This window comes from Theropithecus gelada, chromosome 11 (genome assembly GCF_003255815.1).
Source record: "Theropithecus gelada isolate Dixy chromosome 11, Tgel_1.0, whole genome shotgun sequence".
In the NCBI taxonomy this organism is placed as follows: Eukaryota; Metazoa; Chordata; class Mammalia; order Primates; family Cercopithecidae; genus Theropithecus; species Theropithecus gelada.
In genome coordinates, this window is record NC_037679.1 from 112688078 (window position 1) to 112711429 (window position 23352).

The 23352-nt window shown below is 38.4% G+C and overlaps 1 protein-coding gene across 3 annotated transcripts in view; it reads left to right on the top strand.

Annotated features, from left to right (window-relative positions):
• Positions 1-15789, top strand: part of PIK3C2G (phosphatidylinositol-4-phosphate 3-kinase catalytic subunit type 2 gamma) — a 394884-nt gene extending 379095 nt beyond the window's left edge. For all 3 annotated transcript variants that reach the window (XM_025401956.1, XM_025401957.1, XM_025401958.1), the window contains 2 exons: positions 7652-7777; positions 15246-15789. In XM_025401956.1, coding sequence (XP_025257741.1) covers positions 7652-7777; positions 15246-15398 — 279 coding nt within the window. In that variant the 3' untranslated portion in view covers positions 15399-15789. The remainder of the gene's footprint in view (positions 1-7651; positions 7778-15245) is intronic.
• The last annotated feature ends 7563 nt before the right edge of the window (positions 15790-23352 follow it).

A 23352-nucleotide genomic window follows, 5' to 3' on the forward strand; every position in this document is an offset into this window, starting at 1 on the left:
CCCAGCTGAAACAGGAAGAAAGAACAAATTATCTTTTTCTCACTTTTTTATTCTATTCAGGCTTTGATGCATTAGATAATGCCCGTCTGCCCTGGGGATGACAATCTACTTTACTGAGTCTCTGGATTCAAATGCTGATCTCTTTTGGAAACCCCCTCACAGACACACCCTGTGTTTAACCTGATATCTGAAATAATATTTAACCTGATATCTGGGCATCCTGTGAACTAGTAGAGCTGACACATTAACCATCACAAGTTCACTCCTTGTCAACTTGCCACTCATATATATCTCCTTAACAGTACTTACTCTCCAAATAAAGACGATAATGTCATAATTCTGCCAAACACGATACAGCTCTGCTCCATACAACCAAAAACATGCTAATGCCATCCTCAGAAAAAGAGGTAAAGTCCTTGAGTGATGTTTACTCTTCTCCTTGATGTTCCATAGTTTATATACTATGATGTAAAATTAATAATGCTTAAATATTATGATACTAATATAAAGTATGATGTAATAACATAAAAATCCATACATAAACACATGTTACATGATAAGAGAATAAAAGAGGGAAGAAAGCAAAGATACTTGCTATACGTACATACGAAGTGTTCATTACGAAATAAGGAGTAAATACTCATGATACCTAAAATATTCATTTCTGTAACTGGTCACATTTTCGTAGTTGGTATTTAACCTACTTCCATCCTTTATTCTATTTGCCTTCAGCATATACCTCTGCTGGTCATGTTTCTTTACCTGGTGGGATAACCCAAACCTTCATGATGGGTCTGGGCCATTAGTGATCCTGCCCGGAGTGGGTCATTGCAGTATTCTGTTGACCTTAATTGCAGGGCATGGTAATACTAAGAGTTGCCCTAAGTGATCGCCTGTACTCCAGAAGTACTCTTCCTTAATTCCATTGTGGAGTAGTAGTCCAATTTGCCCTTGTTAGTCAGGATCAATCACTCTAGCCAGACTGTAACTCCCTTTTTGCCTGGTGGTTCAGAGGCATGCGGAGCTCAGAGTGGCTGAGTAGAAATCTTAACATTCAATTCAATGCAATCGTTGTTGTGCCTCCCAGTGGAAACCTTCCTCTCTGTTTTTATGATTTGGTTTAGAGGAACTAAGATCTCTAGGCTGGTAGAGTATAATGCTGTAGGAACAGGAAACAAAAATTTGCTTGTTATTCACTGGGCATAATAGTGTGTGGTGCCATTCCCATTTCCACCCCTTTATTCCTGTATCTGTGAATCTTGGCTATCAGAGAAATAGCACCATATATTGGATGCTGGTTCAGAGCATACACAGCCTTTTGGAGAATCTTGTTGCAGCCTGGCAAGGTATCACCACCTAGCTTGAACTGTAACTGAGTCTTCAAAGGCCATTTCATCATTCTGTAGAAGGCAGATACTTCAGGAGGGAGGGGGAACATAGTGAGACCAGTGAAGTCCATGAACATGGGCCCATTGCCATACTCTTTTTGCTGTGATGTGAGTCCCATAATCATAAACAATGAGGTCCAGTGGTGGGGATCATGTTGATATATCCCTTCTAAGATAAAGGATAAGTTGTTGCAGCTGGCTTCTCCTACAGCCAAGAAAGAGGCACAATGTCTAGTGGGCCTATGGGATTTTGGAGGCAACATACTCCTCATGTGAAATACTGTGATGGATAAGGCATTCTACAAGTCCATGGACAGTAGTTCTGACAGAAACTGCACAAGGAAGGCAAATCTGTATTCACAGTATTTATTCCAGTAAGAAGAAACACCACTTTTTCATAATGGAAGCAGTCCAATGTAATCAACCTGCCATCAGATAGCTTACCAGCATGGGGAATGATGCCATCTCAGGAAATGAGTGTCAATCTCTGCTGTTGACATTTTGGGCACTCAGCAGTGGCTGTAGCTGGGTCAGCCTTGATGAATAAAAGTCCCTGTTGCTGAGCTCAGGCAAAACCTCCACCCCTACCACCACAACCACTTTATTCATGAACCCACTGGGCAATGACAGGGGTGACAGGGGAAAGAGGCTAATGAGTATCCACAGAATGGCTCATCTTATCCACTTGATTATTAAAATTCTCTGATGAGGTCACCCTTCAGAGAGCATTCACATGGGACATGAATATCTTAACATTTTTGCCCATTTAGAGAGACCTATCCACATGCTTCCACCCCAATCTTCTTGTCACCAATTTTCCAATCACATTCTTTGTAAGTCCCTGATCACCCAGCCAAACCACTGACTGTAATCCATGGATCATTACATAATTACATAACTGGCCATTTCTCCTTCCAAGCAAAGTGAACACGCAGGTGCACTGCTTGAAATTCTGCCCACTGGGAGGATTTTCCTTCACCACTGTCCTTTAGGGATGTCCTAGAAAGGAGCTGTAGTGTTAAAACTGTCCACTTTCAGAAGATGCCTGTATATCATGCAGAGCTATCTGTAAACCAGGCCTCATCTTTCTTTCTCTTCCTGTCAACTGACCACAGAGAACTCTTCATGAGGCCATGGGTGCAGGCTGGAAGAAAGAGGTCAGTGCAGCAGCAATGGAAACCGTGGGCACTTAGGCAACTTCTTCATGTAACTTATTGTGCCATGCCATCAGGGCCAGTTCAGGCCTGATTGTGCATATACCAATTTCATTTGATGATGGAGTATTGTGATGCACATCCAGCTTTATGGCTTCATGAGTGAGATGACATCCAGTTTGTGATAGGCAACTCAGGGCACATGGCGACATGGTGGCCCACGGTTGAGCATTCAGTCACCACTAAGGCCTAGTAGCAGGTCAAGAGCTATTACTCAAAAGGAGACAGGTTATCTGCATAAGATGGCAGGTCTTTATCTTAAGGGCCTGTGGTGAAATTCACCATAAGGACTTGCCAAAGGCTTCAAACATCATCTTTTCTGCCACTGACACTTTAAGCGGCATTAGATCTACTGGATCATGTAACCCATGTGGCAAAGCAGCTTGCACAGCAGCTTGGACCTGTTGCAGAACCTTCTCTTCTTCTGAGTCCCACTCAAAACAAGCAGCTTTTCCAGTCACTCAGCAAACGGACCAGGCTAACACACCCAAATGAGGAGTACGCTGTCTCCAAAATCCCATAGGCCCACTAGGCATTGTGCCTCTTTCTTGGTTGTAGGAGAAGCCAGCTGCAACAACTTATCCTTTATCTTAAAAGGGATATATCAACATGCTCCACACCACTGGACCTCTAAAAATTTCACTGAGATAGAAGTCCTCTGAAGTTTTGTCAGCTTTACTTTCCACCCTCTGACATACAAAAGTCTCACAAATAAGTCTATAGTTAGCGTAATGTCATCAGTGTAATGGACCAGTGTGTTATCATGTGAACTAAATTATGACATAGAGCTGGAGAGTTGATGTCCCTCTGATGTAGGACAGTGAAGGTGACTTGCTGATCTTGTCAGCTGAAAGCAAACTGCTTCTGCTGGTCTTTGTTTTTGTTTGTTTTGTTTTGTTTTGGAGATGGAATTTTGCTCTTGTTGCCCAGGCTGGTGTGCAATGGCACATCTCGGCTCACCGCAATCTCCGCCTCCTGGGTTCAAGTGATTCTCCTGTCTCAGCCCCCAAGCAGCTGGGATTACAGGCATGTGCCACCACGTCCAGCTAATTTTTATTTTTGGTAGAGATGGGGTTTCTCCATGTTGCTCAGGCTGGTCTCGAGCTCCCGACCTCAGGTGATCCCCCCCACCTCGGCCTCCCAAAGTGCTGGGATTACAGGCATAAGTCACTGCACCCCTGGTGGTCTTTGTTAACAGGTATTGATACAAATAGCATTTGCCAGGTCAATAGCTGCATACCAGGTATCAGGAGATGTCTTAATTTGTGTAAGCAGTGAACCCACATCTAGTATAGCAGCTACAATTGGAGTTATCACTTGATTAAGCTGATGATAATCCACTCTCATTCTCCAAGATTCATCCATATAGCCAAATAGGCAAATTGAGTGGGGATGTGGTGGGATTCACCCCGAACCCCTGTGTCTTTCAAGTACTTGATAGTTGTACTAATCTCTGAAATCCCCCCAGTAACATGGCTTTGGTTTATTTTCCTAGATAGAGGCAATACTAGTGGCTCCCACTTCACCTTTTTCACCATAATAACCCTCACTTCACAGGTCAGGAAACCAATGTGAGGACTCTGCTAGCTGCTATGTCTATTCCAATTATGCCTTTCAGAATTGAAGAAGTAACCATAGGATGGGTTTGAGAACCCACAGGGCCCACTGTGAGACAGACATGAGCTAAAATTCTATTGATCACCTGACCTCTATAAGCCCCCTACTCTGACTGGTGGTCCACAGTGACATTTTGAGTCTCTTGAATTCAGTGTCAGTTCAGAGCCAGTGTCCAGTAGTTCCCAAAAGATCTGATTATATCCTTTCCCCTAGTGCACAGTTATCCTGGTAAAAACCCATAGGTCCCTTTGGATAAAGACTAACAGTATAAATTTTGGATAGTATCCAAGAGTCCTTCCTCAAGGGGACCCAGTGTGTCCTTCATTCAAGGGTTTCTGGATCTGTAAGCTGACTCAAGTCTAGGAATTAATTGAGAGGCCGCGACTCTCTGTTTTTATGATTCAGATAAGATTTTATTCACTTGACCTAGATTTTTTTTTCTTACAAAAAATCAAATAAGAATTTGTAGTCTTCCTATGGATTTTACTTCAAGGAACACATAAAAGCTAGCCTACGTCATGGGTCTGCAGGAATCAGACTGTTCTGATAGCTGCTTTGACCCTGCAGTCCACTATGGTAACCACACTCACCCTGACCAGTTTAGCAAGGCAATTTGGCCCCTGCCACACTGGGGTTTAATTACCCCCTTTGCATTTAGGTTTCCCGATTCGATGACTGCAGTTCCTACTGTGAGGCTTGGCCTACAGAGAAGAGTGATCACAGAGCTTTTCAAGGATGCTGGGCCTCCCCTCACAAATTTATTTCTCACAGTGTTGTTGAAAATTGTGTCTTCTGATTACTCTCAATGTGGGTGAGTAGGTCTTTTAAGACGAATCCACTCTCTCTATGCTTTTAATCCTATCCACTACATTAAATCAAGGCAGGTCCAGCTTGTCCACCTTTTGGTCTGTGTGTCAGTCAACCCAACACACTGTTAGAACCCTTTCTGATTCCCCAAGCTTCAACATTAAATGAAGAATCTCTGCTTAGTGAGCCCAGAACAACAAAAAAATTTAACTTAATACAACTTTATGTTCTTTTTACTGTTATTTCACACCCTTAGTATCCATTCCTGCACCTATTACCCAGATTTCTGTCTGTATGAATTAGAAAACTCAAGTAATTCTTTTGGAGTGTAGCACACATCTTCCTGGGTCACACTTTGAACCTCAACTTTAGGGGCCAGCTGGGATTTGAGTTTGGTTATAGGGCTAGGAGCAGAGAGAGATGAGAGATGGGGTAGAGGTAAAGGTTTCTCAGGAGAATTAAAATTGTCTTGCATAGCAGCTGCCTCAGAGGAGGCTATCTCTAGTTGCTCAGACAGTGCAGAGCTGATCCTCCCAGAGGGTGGAGATGAAGTAGAGAAGGAGATACCACTGGGGACAAGGAGGCCACTTCCACTAGAAAAGAAGATTCATCAGAATTTAGGAGCTCCATGTCCCAAATTTGATCAGCGACTTTCTACACAACCGCCATCCCAACTTACAGAATCTCATCAATGCTTCACTTTAACAGTAGACACTTTGTGAAGCTTGGAGTTCAACTTGCATTGTAATTAAACCAGTGTCAAGCTGAGATTCTGCATTTGGTGTTAAGCAATCTCAGCCCTACAGTACAGGAGATAAGGGCCTCCTTCAGGGCACACATAGAAGTTTTAAGTCATTTATGCAGTGCTTGAGCCACATAACACCCTTACAGACAAACCTAGAAATAATGTTTAACCAGATACCTGGGCATCCCATGACCCAGCCATATTGACACACAAAACTAACCATCACACCTGCCTAAAGCCACATAGCTGGCAAATTTGGGGGCCCAGATTTGCAATCAGAAAATCCATTTCCAGAAACAAGTTTTACCCACTAAGTTGCAGTATCTAGGGATTATAGGCAGGATATCCTCAAATTCCAAGATAGATAAGACAGAGAGTTAAAAAGAGCAGAAACACTTTTACCACTTCATTCTTCTCACCAAAAAAAAAAAAAAATCTACTCCCAAATATTAATAGCAACTTCTTTCTGTGTCACTGAAGATTTCATTATACCATTGATAGATTTCAGTGCTTCCCCTCCTGGGGGAGGATATCAAATGGCAGAGGTATACCTTGAGCTCCACTAAAGTATCAGTCCTCATTCTTAACATTGACAAATGAGTGTGTCCAGATATATTTTATCTTATTTGTTAATAACTATAATAAAAACCCAAACTCCCAATGATTAATTTTTAATGTGTCATTTAGAACTGAATAAAATTTAGTCCTGTAATAATATATATCATATTTTCTTGCTTTACTATATGCTTTTGTGAGTTCTGAATAAAGATGTGAAATTAAAGCTAATGGAGCTGAGTGTGGGGGAGCACTGGCTTTTCACATGTGAACATCTCTGTATTTCAGAACATTAAAATATATTTCTTTAAAATTAGATTTAATAGAATTAGTAAACAAAACAAGCACTCAATTCCTCAAGTTTTATTTTTAAATCATCTACTTTAAATATAAATTATACAAATATTTCTTATTTTATAAAACTAGACATTCAGAGTTTTAGTACCATTTACTCTACAGTTGGTCAAGATCACAAAGGTAAAATCCATTTTTTTCAAGTATGATGGTTTCCAGATTTTTGAAACAGGGGAGTCGTTCTTCAAATGATCTATTTAGAAATTAACATATCCATAACAGATTTGAAGGCAAGATGGAAAAGGTGGAAACAAGTTCTGAAGCCAGGATGGGTAGCTGAGGAGGAGAGAGTTTAAGGAAGAACTGGGGAGTGGAGGTCCAGAGATCCACCCATTCAGCCATGCTATTCAGACAACTTCTTAGGCAACTTTTGGAGCACCATAGACCACAATTTAAAAGAGATTATCCAACATAATTTAGTGTAATTTAGATCATAAAATTATTATCATTTTTAAATCTTGTCAGTTTATTAAAGTTATAGCTCTAATTAATATTTTAACTATATTTTATTTTAAAATGTGATATTGCATAATATACATATACATATTATTAAATGTTACATCTCATTTTATATGTTGAACTTGAATTTTTAATTTTCAAAAGTGGTGTACAGCATCCTGAGGCACTTATATTTTTGTCTCTGCTTGTGGCTAATATTTATCTCTTTACCATATCTGTCAAAATGACAATTTAGATTTTACAGCAAAAAATTAAAGTAAATTATATGTACTGGACTTTAAATATAGTTGTCTGACACAACACTTAAGATGGCCAGCTTTACTCTTTTAAACTGTAGTTTGGAATTATCTTTGAGCATTGATGAATTTCTTTTTGATTTTCTCTTATTTTCAGATCAACAAAATGACTGTAATAAATCCTGATCCTGCCTTTGGTCTGGATATTTAGTAGCTCTGTATTTGTTTTCTTTGATAGCAACATGCATTAATATTTATAACCATTTTCCTTTGCAGCATCTCCCAGATGGCTCTGCGCCCAGTGCACATGTTGAATTTTATCTTTTACCATATCCCAGTGAAGTTCGTAGGAGGAAAACAAAATCTGTTCCAAAATGTACAGACCCCACTTACAATGAAATTGTAAGTATGAGTCATCTTTTGTCCAGTCATTTTGTATTTTTCTTACCTTTTTTCAGCTTAACAACCAAATATGGAAAATTTGCAGTAATTGGCAGCATTATTTCATGAAGGAAAGATATTTTCCGAAATAGTCGCAGTATGCTTATCACTCTTCTAGACGCTATGGGCACTGGAAAATACAGATACTGCTTTCAAAGCTCTTATAAACCAATTTGCAAGTTGTGGCTAACCTCCAGCAAGAGCCCAAGACTTGTTTTGCATACTAACATTATTCCTGACTTCATCTTATTTTCTCTAACCTTATTCTCCTTTACCTGATTTTCCTTACCTAATAATTTTATCATATACTACCTTGGGTATAACAGTAAATCTCATAAAATCCCTTTTGAAAAACTAAAAAATAAATACAAAATACAAATGGAAGTTAATGTATATTATAAGTAGCTCTCTAATTTATTTGTAATGTGCAATTTGAACATTCAACTCCCTAACTTCTTTCTAAGGCAAGCCTCTACATTTATTCTCTTGATTCCATCCTTTCCCATCTCCTCTGCACCTTGCTCAGCTCCTTATTTGTGTTCCTTTTCTTATGGCTGTCTCATCCACAGGATCCTGCACTCAGAAATACTAAAAAACAAAAACAAAAAACTCCCCAACTCAGGCTTGCTAAGCAAATTTTCTTTCCCTCCCTATCACCTCCAAACTTTTCCAAAATTAACCTACATGACCTGCTTTCCCTTCATCTCTCCCTTTCACCCTTGAATGCTTTGCAGTGTGGATTCTGACCTTTATTAATAGGAGTCTATTGATGCCCCTTGAATAAAGTACTAACTGCCAAATCCAAAGAGCCCTCAGGCTCTCGTGCCTGGATCAGTTATACAGCAGCACTACTGTCCACACCCCCATTCCTGAAATCTCCCTTTCGCTTTTTGAGTTGTACCTTTTCTTAATTCTCTTCCGTTTTCACTAACTACTTTCTCATTTTCCTTCGTTGTTTTTCTTTCTCTTAAAATATTATTGTTTGCTGAAGTCACATGATCCACCCTCATCTCCTCTTCCTGTACATACTCCCACAATTATCTTATGGATCCACAAAGTCTTATCTATCACCTATAGGTAGGTTGCATCTGAATTGACTCCTAAAACCCTGGTTTCTGTCTCAAGCTTTTTTTTTTTTTTTTGAGATGGAGCCCCTCACTCTGTGTCAAGCAGGCTGGAGTGTAGTGGCGCAATCTCAGCTCACCACAACCTCCACTTCCCAGGTTCAAGCAATTCTCCTGTTTCAGCCACCCAAGTAGCTGGGATTACAAGCTCCCACCACCACATCCAGCTAATTTTTGTATTTTTAGCAGAGACGGGGTTTTGCCATGTTGGTCAGGCTGGTCTCAAACTCCTGACCTCAGGTGATCCGCCAGCCTCAGCCTCCCAAAATGCTGGGATTACAGGCGTGAGCTACCACGCCCAGCCTCTCTTGTACTTCTACCTGATTACTGGAGAGCTCCATCTGAATGTCTCATAGGCACTTTTAGATCAGGTTTTCCTGCATTCATTCTTTCTTTTATAGATGGTACCTTTGGTGTCAAAACTAAGAAACTCTTTGCCTAGCACTGAGTCTCAAAGATTTTCTCTTACATTTTTTTCCAAAAATTGTATAGCTTTACATTTTACATTTAAGTACATTATCCATTTTGAGTTAAATTTTTAATAAAATGTGATGTTTAAGTCAAGGCTCTTTATTTGCCCACTGTGGATACCAATTATTCCAGCACTATTTGTTGAAAAGGCAATTTTTCCTCCACTGAATTTCTTTTGTACCTTTGTCAAAAATCAGTGGGGAATATTTGTGTTCTTATACTCTTTTCGTTGCCCCATACTTAGCCATATTTTCGATCACACCATACAGCTTGTCATTCCCTGACAGGACGTTAGGATTTTGTGATAGAACTCATGCCACCATTCACCTCTCTCTGCCCTTCTCTGCCTGCTTTGAGACTGACCTCAGATGTGAACTCTGTGAACACTGTCACCTCGTGGACTCACACCACATTTATAATCCTTTCTTCAGTCCTACACAGTTTTTCTTCTAGTATATCATAAACTTCTCCAGGGCGGGGTAAATGTCTTATCCTTTTAATATTTTTAACACTTAGTTACCTCTAAAAAGATGTGTAATAAATATTCGGGGTAGTTTTATATGTGACACTTTTTGTGTGTGTGTGTATGTGTAAAATGCAAATACATGTATATACTGCATCTATAGAAAGAGATTCTCTAAACTAGTAAGGAAAAATATTTTCACACTATTATTTGTCATGATGTCAACAGTGAGAAGTGTACACCTCCCAACAATATATCACTGTTTCTTTTCATACTTTTTGAGTACAAGTCTCCATGCCTCACTATCAAGAAACTTCTCAGAACCTGTGCGAGGCGTGAGCATTTTCAGTATAAGAAAACATGTAATAACAAGAAACCACTAACAATTCAGAATAACTTAAATAAACTTGTGTTTTATTTCAAGCTTTACGTATTATAAGAAAACAGTAGTAAATATATATTCTTGGAAGATTACTTTATAATTCTTGGTGTGCATATAACTTTTCTGAGGGCTTGCAATAATCTAGGTCCTCACACATCCATACCCCACTGATTAAAAATCACTACAAATCTTTCTCAATTGATCTATACTTGTCGCATGAATAGACACTTTATACTCTGGACACATTTTAAATTGCTTCAAAAACCACGGCCCATGCATAGCCAATTCTAATCAGAACTTAGTCCAATCAAGCAGAAATTTGAAGTAGTGTGTGCATAAGTGACGATTTTAGTAGTGTAGGCATTAGGACAGTAAGAGGTTTCTACATCATATAAACAATTCTAGCAACGAAGCTGGTTGAATTCCAAGACCCAAAAAGAAAAAAAGGCCACAATGGCTAATTTAATTTTCTTCAGTCTGTGTCTGTATCAACACAACAAGAATATTTATAAGAAATGCAAAGAAGCACACTAGATTTTAACTCTGATTTTACTTTCTCTTGCCCTCAGTAGTGATGTAGGACCCCATCTTTGTGTCAAATTTCTCAGTCTCTTGTGTGCAACCTCAAGAACACCTTAGTAGATGTCTTTACCAATAAACCCAGTGCTGACTAGAAAGCCCAGTGAGTTATCACAGGGCATCTACCTTGTTTTAAACTTTTCCTCCGCTTCCGTCGCCTCGCCGAGTACTGCTGCATCAACCACTCACCACAGCTGGGATTTCTCAAACTGTAAAAGCCGTGTACTGTTCTGTGAAGTGGGAGAGGATGACCTCACTCTCCTCTTTATATAAATCTCTTAGAGGAGTACAAAGAAGATATTACATTGCATACCAATGTCTTACAAAGCCTTTTGTGAAAATAGTTCTTTTTATTTTTATTCCTATCCTCCTTTCTCTTTAATATCCAGAGATGAGAAAGGCTGGGTCGGGGACACAGACAAGTGACAGAGTCTCCACCCTTCACATACTGAGGCTTTGATGCAGGGCCAAGCTTGTCTATTTGACCCTTTGCAGAGTGAGCCCCATTAGGCTTCATCAGCAGTCTCCCTGAAAACCCCTGTCATTTACAAATCCCAGTGATAGGCACGGCTGGTCTCAAGATGGGGCTGGGGCTGGGGGTGTGAGTGCTCAGGGAACTGCCATACAGCTTGAAGAAGCAGAGCTGAGATTCCGGGCTCCAAAGCCTCTTTCCACGCCATTACTTTTGCCATCTTGTTAAAAACCATCATTTTTGCCGGGCGCGGTGGCTCAAGCCTGTAATCCCAGCACTTTGGGAGGCGGAGACGGGCGGATCACAAGGTCAGGAAATCGAGACCATCCTGGCTAACCCGGTGAAACACCTCTCTACTAAAAAATACAAAAAACTAGCCGGGCGAGGTAGCGGGCACCTATAGTCCCAGCTACTCGGGAGGCTGAGGCAGGAGAATGGCGTAAACCCGGGAGGCGGAGCTTGCAGTGAGCTGAGATCCGGCCACTGAACTCCAATTTGGGCGACAGAGCGAGACTCCGTCTCAAGAAAAAAAAAAAAAAGAAAAAAAAAACATCATTTTTCTCACAATTCATTAGAAATACAGAATTTCTACCCTATGACAAAATTACATGCTTATAATCAATATATTTTGTATATTATAATCTTTTCTTATATATTATTCTGTTGTAAGGTATAAAGGGAAAATTAGAACAGAACAGGAACATTCTATGCATTTTACATGCCTTAAAATATCCTGCAGAATATAAAGTGATTACTTAGCACAATGCCAAGTATATGGCACACTCAGTAAGCTATAGTTATTGTTATCTGTGTTATCATCTTATTGCAACTTCAACGTGATGAAAATTGTATTTGTAAGTGAAGACAATGTGACCCAGAAGTCACACAACTATATATCAAGCCCAGAACTGCCTGATTCCAAAGCTCATGGTTACCGCACTACACTATGCTGTGTTATTCCTACCTGTCTCCACCCACGGAGTACTCCTGTTCTCACTTTTGAACTCTTTCTTTCATTATCCTGCCTCCTCTACCACTTCCCACAAGCACTAGAGACACTTCAGTTCCTATCTTGTTGTTCTCTCATTTCAGTCATGAAAATACACGTTAGAATTATTTACTAGACCCTTGTGCCAACTAATGTTCAGTACATTCTTGGAATGTTCCGTATATGTTAATAGATATGAATTACCTTAAGTGTTTTCTATTAGACAAAATATAATTCCAAACCCACACATTTAGTTATTTGTCAGAAGGTAGTAAAGACTTAGCTCATGCCTATAGGTAAAAATTATTAGAAAGAGAAATTAAAAGAGCTCTTTATTTTTGGTTCTGAGTATGTACCAGAACCATTTTTTTTTTTTTTGGTTCTGAATATGCAGAATGTATATTAAATCCTTTGACGAAAGGTCTCAAAGAATATAATCATCTCTGTACTTCGCTAACATTAGCCACTAATTATTCTTTGCTCAGTTAAAAAGAGTACTTACTATTTAACAACATTATGGATGCGCCAAAGCAATTAGAATAAATATTTATCATCTATAATGTGCAATCATTGTATGTTTATAAAACTTTAGTCACTTTTAAGAAAGTAACATTTCTTAATAAAACAAAGGAAAAAAATATATTAAGTAATAAAAAACTTTGGAAGTTCAAATGTTTGTATTTTAACCAGGAAAGCAATTAATTCCTAAAGTCACTTCTTGAAGCTTTTCGCTTGCTAAATACCTGGGAGACTCAATTCTGTCTGGAAGGGTTTTCTCCAGTCAACTGATGCAAAATATTAAGAAACAACTGTTCCTTTTTGTGTATTTGATGGATCTTTTTCAATTATAATTTATTGGTGTCTAATATGTTCCAGACTTTGTAGCAAGCCTTATATTCATTATCTCATTTCTTCCTCCCTATAATGCTAAAAGGTAAGGATTATTATCATCACTATGCAAATGAGAAAGCACACAGTTGACAACAGATTCATGAAAATATAAATTATTGATGTTTTTTAAAAACATACAATTTATGACTTATTCATACAATTCACAGAGTCCTTAGCCAGACGTCCCCATTTTTCTGCATCATATACAGTCACACTTTGAGGGTTCCTTTCTCTGTTTTCTCTGTAAAATAAGAGAGGAGTTCATCAGCTGAACATGATGCAGGAAGAAAAATGGAGAATAGTTCAGACAGTTCAAAATAGCCACTTAGAGAAAAGGAAAAGGAGTTTACTCGGAAGTCCTGGAAAGATTTCCAGGCAGCATTGGGTGTCCAGTTGTTAAAAACATGAATTACAGTGGTAGGGTTCTGAGATTTTTTTAAGGTAACTCTTAAAATCCTTTATTATCCCAGGAAAACTCAATAGGTGAAATGGAATAATGTGAATGAGCAACATTAGAAAACTAAACCATAATCTCCTGTATGGAATGAGAGTAGAGGTAGCCAAGAGCACACACATGGATCGGGGTAGACCGCATTCGCATATCAGATTGTATCTCATGCCCTTTGATTGAACTTATTTACTTATTAAGTGAATCATTATTCAGAGCCACTAGCAGATTGATCTGGAACTGAATTTCACTGATAATGTAATGAAAGTAGGCCTATGCTGTGCAAAGTACTGGAAACTGAATCCGTGCCCACAGGGGAGGCTGCCCAGTGAACTCACAGGGCTGCCCTCTGAAGTCGTCTCCTCTGCTTCTTGTTGGCATATATTGAGAAAGTTTCTATCTTGTGACTTGCCTGTAAAAAGCAAGCAAGTTTGTAGCAGTATATGAAATTCCTTTTCTAAATGTGTTCTAAGACATTTCCCTGGTAACCATGCCAGATTTCCACTCAGCTATCTCCTCCTTTCATGATAAATAAATAATTTCTTTGCAGTAATATACCTTTACGTTGCTTTACCACTGCGGGTTGCCGATGGACCTGTAACTTACTTCCTGCACGTTATGAAAGGACAGCTGAACAGATCCCTTTTGAAAAAAAAAAGTCACAAAAAAAGAACAAGACATGAAACTGTATATAAAGCATAATTACAAGTCAGATTCTGAATCAGTGATTATATATAGAAAACAAAAAGAACATCAAAATGTTAACTGTAATTATCTCCCAATGGTGAAAATTCCAATTATTTTCTTCCTTTTTGGTATTTTTTGTTTGTTTGTTTCATACAGATTTTATTTAATGAACATGTATTTTCATAATTTAAAAATTAGCAATTTTGAATAAATAACCATAGTATTACTTCTGCACATGTACAAGAAAATATCATTGTGCTGCATTTAAGTAGCAAAGGGAAATCATAGAAATTGGTCTGTTTTATGGTCACAAAGATGGGAAGCATAAAGACTGGGGATTCCAAAAGAGGGAAGAAGGAAGAAGGAGACCAAGGGTGGAAAAACTACCTATTGGGGGCTATGTTCACTACTTGGGTAACGTGATCATTAGAAGCCCAAACCACAGCATCACGCAATATACCCCTGGTACAAACCTGCATGTCTATTCCCCTGAATCTAAAATTGAAAAAAAAAATTGGTCTGTTTTTCCTCAGTAACCTTCAACACAGAAGAATGATGTTCTTTTTTTATTTTTATGAATATATAATAGCTGTACATTTATAGGATATAGAAGGTAAAGAATATTTAAATTTCTTCCTAGAGAGTAATTTGCCATCTTTCTAAATATAGAGTGGGCAATTCTTAGTAGAATCAGTAAATTCTAGGATTCTTACAAAAATAGCCTGTCATTAAACTCTGTTATGTTAGCAGAACTTTTAGCTTTTCAGAATAAAAGTTAGAAATAAAAGAGTCTGACATTAACCTATCTATGCCAGGGTACAAGATATTAGCAGCTAATTTTTTTTTTAATTAAAAGCAATACTCAAAAAAGAGATGTATTTAAGCATTTCTGAATTATATTTTCATTATTTTCTCCCTTTTTAGGTAGTATATGATGAAGTCACAGAGCTCCAAGGACATGTCTTAATGCTTATTGTGAAGAGTAAAACTGTATTTGTGGGAGCAATTAACATCCAACTCTGTAGTGTCCCACTCGATGAAGAAAAATGGTACCCATTAGGAAACAGTATAATTTGACCATTGCTATGAACATATGCATTATTCATTAACTACTTGTATTTTTTTCCACTTCTGGGCCTCTGACTCTCGTAAGTAAGGCATCTTTGTTGTCAAAGATAGCACAGGGTATTAAGGACACCAAAAAAATCAGAATTAGTTTTTTGTGTTGTTTATTTTCTACCTGTGCTTTCATTGCTTTTTCCATAATCTTTTCTCCTTCAGTGGAGTACTGATTGCATGAAATTTGATGTGTAAAATAATAAAAGACCTTTATTAAATGATTTTAATATATTTTAAATTAAACATAGGTTTAATTTGTTTTAATTGTGTGCCTACAGTTAAAAGCAGTATTTCTAATGTATTTTATAAGAAATACAATCATATAAATAAACCTCATCAATTAATTCAAGATCTAGGTATACCTGTAATCTATTTTTAAAATTTAAATTATATATACCTATAGACCTACTCATAATCTTACTTATTGAGGGAATTGGTATATTTCAGCAGAATGCTGTATTATTTTCTATCAGAAAACCAAAACATAAATCCGGAAATCCTTAAATTCAGTTGTTGGCAAAAACTTCTTTGTAGTTTTTCACCCTCTTCACCACCAATCAATTCATTATCACTGGATTTCTCCCACCCAGAGGCATGATTTAAACTTGGTTATGCCTGGACTCCAAGATCTGAAACTCTGAAACTCTCCCTTCTGATCAAATTTCTTATCTATGCACATTATTTTCCTTACTTCTGAACCTACTTTTATAGTCACCATTACCATGGCAAACTATCCCACAGATTTCCACCTGCACAGTGGGTAAAATTTAATGCACTATGCCACATTCTTTTTTTGTTTGTTTGCTTGTTTGTTTGGGTTTTTTTGAGACAGAGTCTCTCTCTGTCACCCAGGCTGGAGTGCAGTGGCCGGATCTCAGCTCACTGCAAGCTCCGCCTCCCGGATTTACACCATTCTCCTGCCTCAGCCTCCCGAGTAGCTGGGACTACAGGCGCCCACCACCTCGCCCGGCTAGTTTTTTTGTTTTTGGTTTTTTTTTTTGTATTTTTTAGTAGAGACGGGATTTCACCGTGTTAGCCAGGATGGTCTCGATCTCCTGACCTCATGATCCGCCCGTCTCGGCCTCCCAAAATGCTGGGATTACAGGCTTGAGCCACCGCGCCCGGCCACCACATTCTTTAAAACAATCAAAAAAAATTTTTAATCTTGCCATTCAAATTACTGAAAAATTTTAAATCCCTGCTTATTCAATGTTTTCCTGTGTATGATGAAAAAAAAACTAAGCTTTTTCCCATCATCTCCTATATATCATATGAGCATGTAAATGTATTCATTGAAAATTATTTGAGTGTGTGATATGAGCTAATATGGGCTCATTTGAAATGCATGATCACGCAAGTCAAATGAGCCCTTACTTCTGTATGTTCTTAGTCCATTACTCTCCCTTTCTGCTGGACCCTTCTCTCTGCTGAAACCTCAGCATCTCATCCCCTAATCCTCACTCTCAGCTGATGGCATTGTTTCCTACATCACTTAAAAATTAGAATCAGTCAAAAGAAACTGCCACAGACTTTCACGACTGCATCTACCCAGGTAAGCAAATTCCATGTTCCGCTTTTATGCTTATCACCAGAGAAGAGTTACCCATGCTCCTATCCCAAACCAGTCTCCCAACTTGTACATTTGACCCCATCTCCTCTGACCTACTCCAAAACATTGCTACTGAAATCCTCTTCTACTCAAAGCATCATTTCTGTACTGTCTACCGGATAATTCTGGAGAGCATGCAACCATGATGTTATGTCTTCCATCATAAAATTAAAACTTTCTCGTTACCCTACTTCCCTGCCAAATGGTGACCCATTGCCCTGCTCCTCTTTGCAGCAAAACTCTTCAAAATGGTTGTCTTTACTGCCTCTGGTTTCTTGCCTCCAGTTTTCTCTTAGAGCCATTACAAGCAGGTATTTGCTCTCACCATTTCAATGAAACTACTTTAGTCAAGATCACTACTGACCTCCAGTTAGCTAAATCCAAAGGTTATTTTTCAGAACAATTCTAATTTACTTGTCAACAGTATTGGATACAATGAGTAAGTCTATCTTCCTGGATATATTTTCTTCATTTGACTTCCAATACCCTACATCCTCTTGTGCTTCCTTTTAGTTACAGTTTAGTTTAGCTTCATTTCCTTTTTGTCTCTCCTTATTAGTCTTCTGTGTGGGAGCATGCTCCTCTCCGCCACTTCCAGTGCTGGAGTTTCCCAGGGCTCACCACTTGCTCCCCTTTCCCATCAAGCTTAACTCCTTTAATGATCTCGTCTACTCTCAAGGCTTTAAATATCATCTGAACACTGATGAGGATTCCCAGTTTTATAACTCCAACCCAGAATACCTCCCAGATTCCAGAGATGAGTAACAAATTACCAACTTAATATCCCCCTTGAATTGCTAATAAATATCCCAAACTCAGTATCTCCAAAAGTACACAGGGATCAGGGAAAATATTAGAGTTCTTTTCCACTAGACCTGTTTTATCCACATCCTTTCCCCTCCTAGTTGATGTCAAACCCATCGTTCAGTTGTTAAGAGCAAAAAACTTGAAGCTAACCCAAATTTCTCTCTCTCTCTATGTGTGTGTGTGTGTGTGTGTGTGTGTGTGTATACACACACATTTTTAAAGAGAATTACTTAGGAATTTGTTTTAATCCTTGCCCTTCAAATTACTGAAAAAATGTAAACCCTTGCTAATTAAATGTTTTCCTGTGTATGAAAAAAATTAAACTATTTTGTATGTTCATTTACATAACCATATAAACACATAAAAGTCTATACATTTATTAACTGAAAAATGTGAGTGCCTGATATGAGAGCTGATATGGGCTCATTTGAAATACATGAAATACACGATATTTACATAACTGGAATATAAATATATGTATGCTTGTGTGTGTGTGTGTGTGTGTGTGTGTGTATATATATATATATATGTATATTCCAGTCCATCAGGAAGTTCTGTTGGCTCCACCTTCAGAATATTTCCCAAATCCAATCACCAACCACTTATCACTCTCCACCAGAAAATACTCTGGTCCAACTTACTGCTCTCATCCTTGGCCTGGATTATATAATTGCCTTCTAAACAGCTTCCTCCTTTCTATGCTTACTCTGCCCCTTATAGTCTATTCTCAACACAGCAATGGGAATGGTTAGATCATTCTTCGGTTCAAAACTCTGCAGGGGCTTCTAATCTCAGAGTAAAAGCCCAAGCCTTTAAAAGAAACCTAAAAGGCCCTGTGTGATCTGACCTCCCATCCTCATCTCTCTGATTTTAACTCTTATTATATCCTCCTATGCTTATAACATTCAATCAACACTGGCCTCCTTTCTGTCTCCTGGACACTCCAGGCACACTTCATCCCTGGGATCTTTGATCAGCCAACTCCTTCTTCCCAAAATGTGCCTTTGTGCCCTGTATCCATTTCCCTAGTTCCCTTACCTCTCTCAAATCCTGCTCAGATGTCTCCATCTCTGCTGGGTCTACCTTGAACACCCTATGTGAGATGTTGCAAGCTGTCCTGTCCCTGGAAACACACCAGATCTTTCCTGCTCTGCACCACTTGTATCTTATGCACTTATCACCTTTGAACATTTTATATAATTTACTTACGTATTTTGCTTATCATTTATGCTTTGTCTCCCTTCACTAGGCAATTAGCCATAAGACTATCAAGAAGTTTAGTTCACTGACAGTATAGACTTAGATCCAGGCAAGAGAAGTTCTTTCCGTGATGTCCTCACCATAAAGAACCTTGCCTTCTCTAGTTGTGAATCAGCAACACCCAAAGCCCTCATTCTAGACCACAGTCTAGGTACCTAAGGACCCTGGAACTTCCTGCCTGAACAGCCTTTGAAGGCCTTTTCTCTAGATCCATTCATCTGAAGTCAGACTCACCACCAATGGGAGCAATGCCTGGGCTCCAAGGATAACCAAGGCAAGGCTCCTTGCAGGGTATATGAATGTCACTGGAATGTGCCAGTTGATTGTTCACAGACATGTGCTTGAGGTGACCACAGAGCAGGACAGAGCCAGGGGCAGGAATAAATAGCAGGACATGAAGGAGGTAGAGGATAAGGACCAACTCTTTTCATTCCATCATAACTCAGTAGGGATCTCTAAGGTATCTCAAAAAAATCTCTAAGGGATCCCAAAAAGCTCATCCCTCCAGGTGTTTTTAAAAAGTATATTTATTATTGGAGGAGAATAAAACATATTTTCTTTGTTAGTTTGTTAGTTTTATGTGTAACTTTTAAATTTAGGCAGATGATATGTGAGTATTATGGACTAAATCATGTAGTCCCCAAAAGTGATATGTTGAAGTCCTAACCCCAGGTACCTCAGACTGTGAACTTATTTGGGAAAAAGAAGAAAAGGTTACTAAAGATGTAATTAGTTAAGATGAGGTCATATGGAGTAAGGTGGTCCCCTAATTCACCAGTCACATATAAGTATATGACTGATATACTTATGAAAGGGAGAAATGTGGTCACAGATCTGCACAGAAGGAAAATGTCATATAAACATGAAGGTGGAGATTAGAGTGATGCATCTACAAGTCAAGGAATGCTAAAGACTACCAGAAAACCACCGCGAACTGGGAAAGAGACATGGCAGAGATTCTCCCTCACAGCTCTCAAAAGGAGCCAACCATTGATCTTGGACTTACAGCCTCCAAAGCTGTGGGGGGAAAATATTGTTGTTTAAGCCACTTGGTGCATGATGCTTTGTGACAGCAGTCCTAGCTAACTAATATGTTAAGTCATCATCTGTTGTGTTGTCCCAGCCCCACAAAGACTTGGCACAATGTTTTTTAAAATGTGTGAATTATCACCTAGACAAATGATTAAATGGCACACCAGTAGAAGAAAAGCAAGGTCCCAGTCTTCACTCACATTCAACAATGTTGCAAAGTTCCTTTAGGCTTTATATATTTATATTTTATTTGTTCCCTACTAGAAACCTCATGAGGTAGGAAAGAAAGAATTGCTATGTCTCTAGAGAGTAATAACATTCAATTGTCTCATAGCAACATATCTTTCTACTCAAGTGAAATCTTACATTGAATATATATATATATATATATGTATGTATGTATGTTCAGAATGTACATATTCTGTCTCACACAGCGAGAGAGAGAAAGAAAGAGACTGATTTTAGGCTAAGTGAGGATGAGGGAGCTGGAAGCTTTGGACACACAGTCACCCCCTCAAACCCCTACCTATCATTCTCATCCTTAAAGTCTCCTGGAAACTTCTGCAAAAACTAAGACATCTCAAAAAGCACAGGTTAGAAAAAAATGAGGTTCTAGATCATTGCCTGGCTACTAATATCATACAACAAAGTGGTTGTAGTAGCAGAAACCCACTCCCAGCATTGGCAGCATGGTTTGAGTCAGGAGTTCATTCTCAGAGGAAATGGATTATTGAGAAGCCATCATTAGTCACATCCTACCCAAGTCAAAAGTGAAGATTTGATAGTACGCAGGAAAAATTCCAGCCACAAAAGCAATTTTTCAGCAACTTGAACTCTCACGATGTAACACAAATATTACAAATTTGTGTGTATATTATTTCCTAGCACAAAATCTTGAATACTCTCAATGCAATGGGCTTCTTGGCCAAGTCTCACCTGCTGGACCTGATATTTGAACAGTGACTGAATTCATAATGTGTCGCAAGCTCTAGTAAGGTTGTAGCTTAAAATTCTTAACTCCAGACACAGGTATGCCTGACTGCTACCTAAACTTCACCAAATTATGTTCCTTTGTATGTGCGCATGCTATTTTGAAGTGGCTTTAGGGTGACAGAGCACTGGAGGAGACAAAACTAAATGAGTTCAAGTGGTGTGTTTATATACTTCAGTCACCTCAACCACATGGCGTTAAGTAGACTCTGAGTTTAATAATTAAAGAAAAGACACTCATTATTAGAGTTCAGAGACTCAAACTACAGCTGCAATTACAGGAGGGAAGTGGATTTTATTAACATTTAAAGCAAAATATAGGAACTCTTTATATAAAGAGAAAATGCCCTCTTCCTAGGCTGAGGTTCAGAAATAAGTAACTGAGATTATTGCACGCCCCAAAATTGATAAAGCAATTTAAAAGACTATGCCTGTCAGCCTTCTGGCTCCATGATTCCGATTTACCCCAAGAATCAAGAAATAACTTGAATAGCTTAAAACAGAGCCTCATTTTCTGATAGTTTCTTACTATCAGAGCAATGGTAGTGGAAGAAGGAAACTAAAATAGAACGTGTCAAACTGAGTAGTCATGAGAAAGATACTGCCTTAAAAGAAATATTGGGATCTCAAAACACAGACTGGGCAGGTATGAAGGGGAAATGAAATGCTAAGAGCTGGAAAAGAGAACTATAAAGTTTAAAAGGTAATATACTCAGGTCCAACTTCTCTTGAAGAAGGTAATAGAAAAGAGCAATGCATTTTAGTTGTTGCCATTTCCAAAATAAAGACTAGTCCTTAAAAAAAATCCATCAGATAAAGAAAAGGAAAAGTCTTGGAGAGCAGATATAATGATGTCCTGGAAAGACTTAGAATGACACTTGTTTTTTAAAATTCTTCTTAATGTATCAGCGTTTTTGTAAGAACAACCAAATCACCTTTTCCTTCAAAACTGGGATAGATCTTTCAAGTGGTTAAGAAAATTTGGTGAGACTTCAGCCCGAAATCCCAGAAAGATCGGTATAAAGGATGAAAAGTCATCTGTGTCCACTGCAAAGGAACAAAATTATTGCCACAGGGTTCCCTGAGGAAAAATATTTGGAAAACTTGTATAACTGTTATTCTAGGTAAAAGTATAGCAAAGAGAGGACTTATTAAAGGGAAATCAGACAAGATGATTCCGGTTGCATACTTGGTCTGGATCAGCTCTTGATCTGATAAGATTATCTTTTACATGGGACTTTCCTTCTCAGAAGGATCAAGCTAATCAAGACTTGTTTGAACAATCAGTAAGTAGCAAACATCGAACTCACTGACTTCATGTCTCTTAATGTGGGACATTCTCAAGATAAAATTTTGAGAGTGGAAAGTTGGAAAAACAAATGTTTTGATCAGAGAGTGAAGGGAAAGGAAAAAGAAAAAAGACACTTAGTTCTGGGAAACAATGTTATCCCTATGTGAAATCAAGAAGTAAACAGACCTATATAAGAAGCTGAATAAAAAGTTATAAACCCAGCCCAACCAGTCTTAAAAGTAGACAGAAACAATAAAAGAAAAAAAAACCCCAGAGACTTTTGATATTTCTTGTTGTGAAAAAGACCATAACAGGAAAATACTGTTAAAGACTTGTGAAATTTAAAAACTAAGAAGAGAAAGTGTTTTAGAGATCACAGGGTGAAAATATTAATCACCATTAGACTCTAATGTATCAGAAACATCAACTGCAGCTTCAGGTAAAGAACCTGCTTCCAATGGTCCTCCAGTTGAAGGAAAAAAATATTCCCAAAGATACAGCAGCCAACTGAAAGAGTTCCCAATGACCAAAGCTAGGACCAGTTGGGTAAGTAACGTTAAAATATAACCTAAAGTATAAAATAGTTATCCATGAATCCACCCTGCTATAAATGAATAAACAAATAAATAGGGAGAAAGAAACAAAATCTATGCAGAATTCCAAATTATTTATAGAGATGTTGCACCTGATAAAAGGTAGAACATAGCTACCCATTCCTTACATATGAGCTATGCATAGTGACTTCATCCTGAAGAATATAGTATGGAAAAGAGGATTGAGGGATTAACTCTATAGTGGAGAAACCTGACAAATTCTGCCTCAAGCAAGTAGTGAAGGTCAATATCAACAGTAAAAGTCATGTTGACAGTATGTACCCTTGACAAGATGTAATAAAAGTGGCACTTTACCTCTGAGGTTTTCCT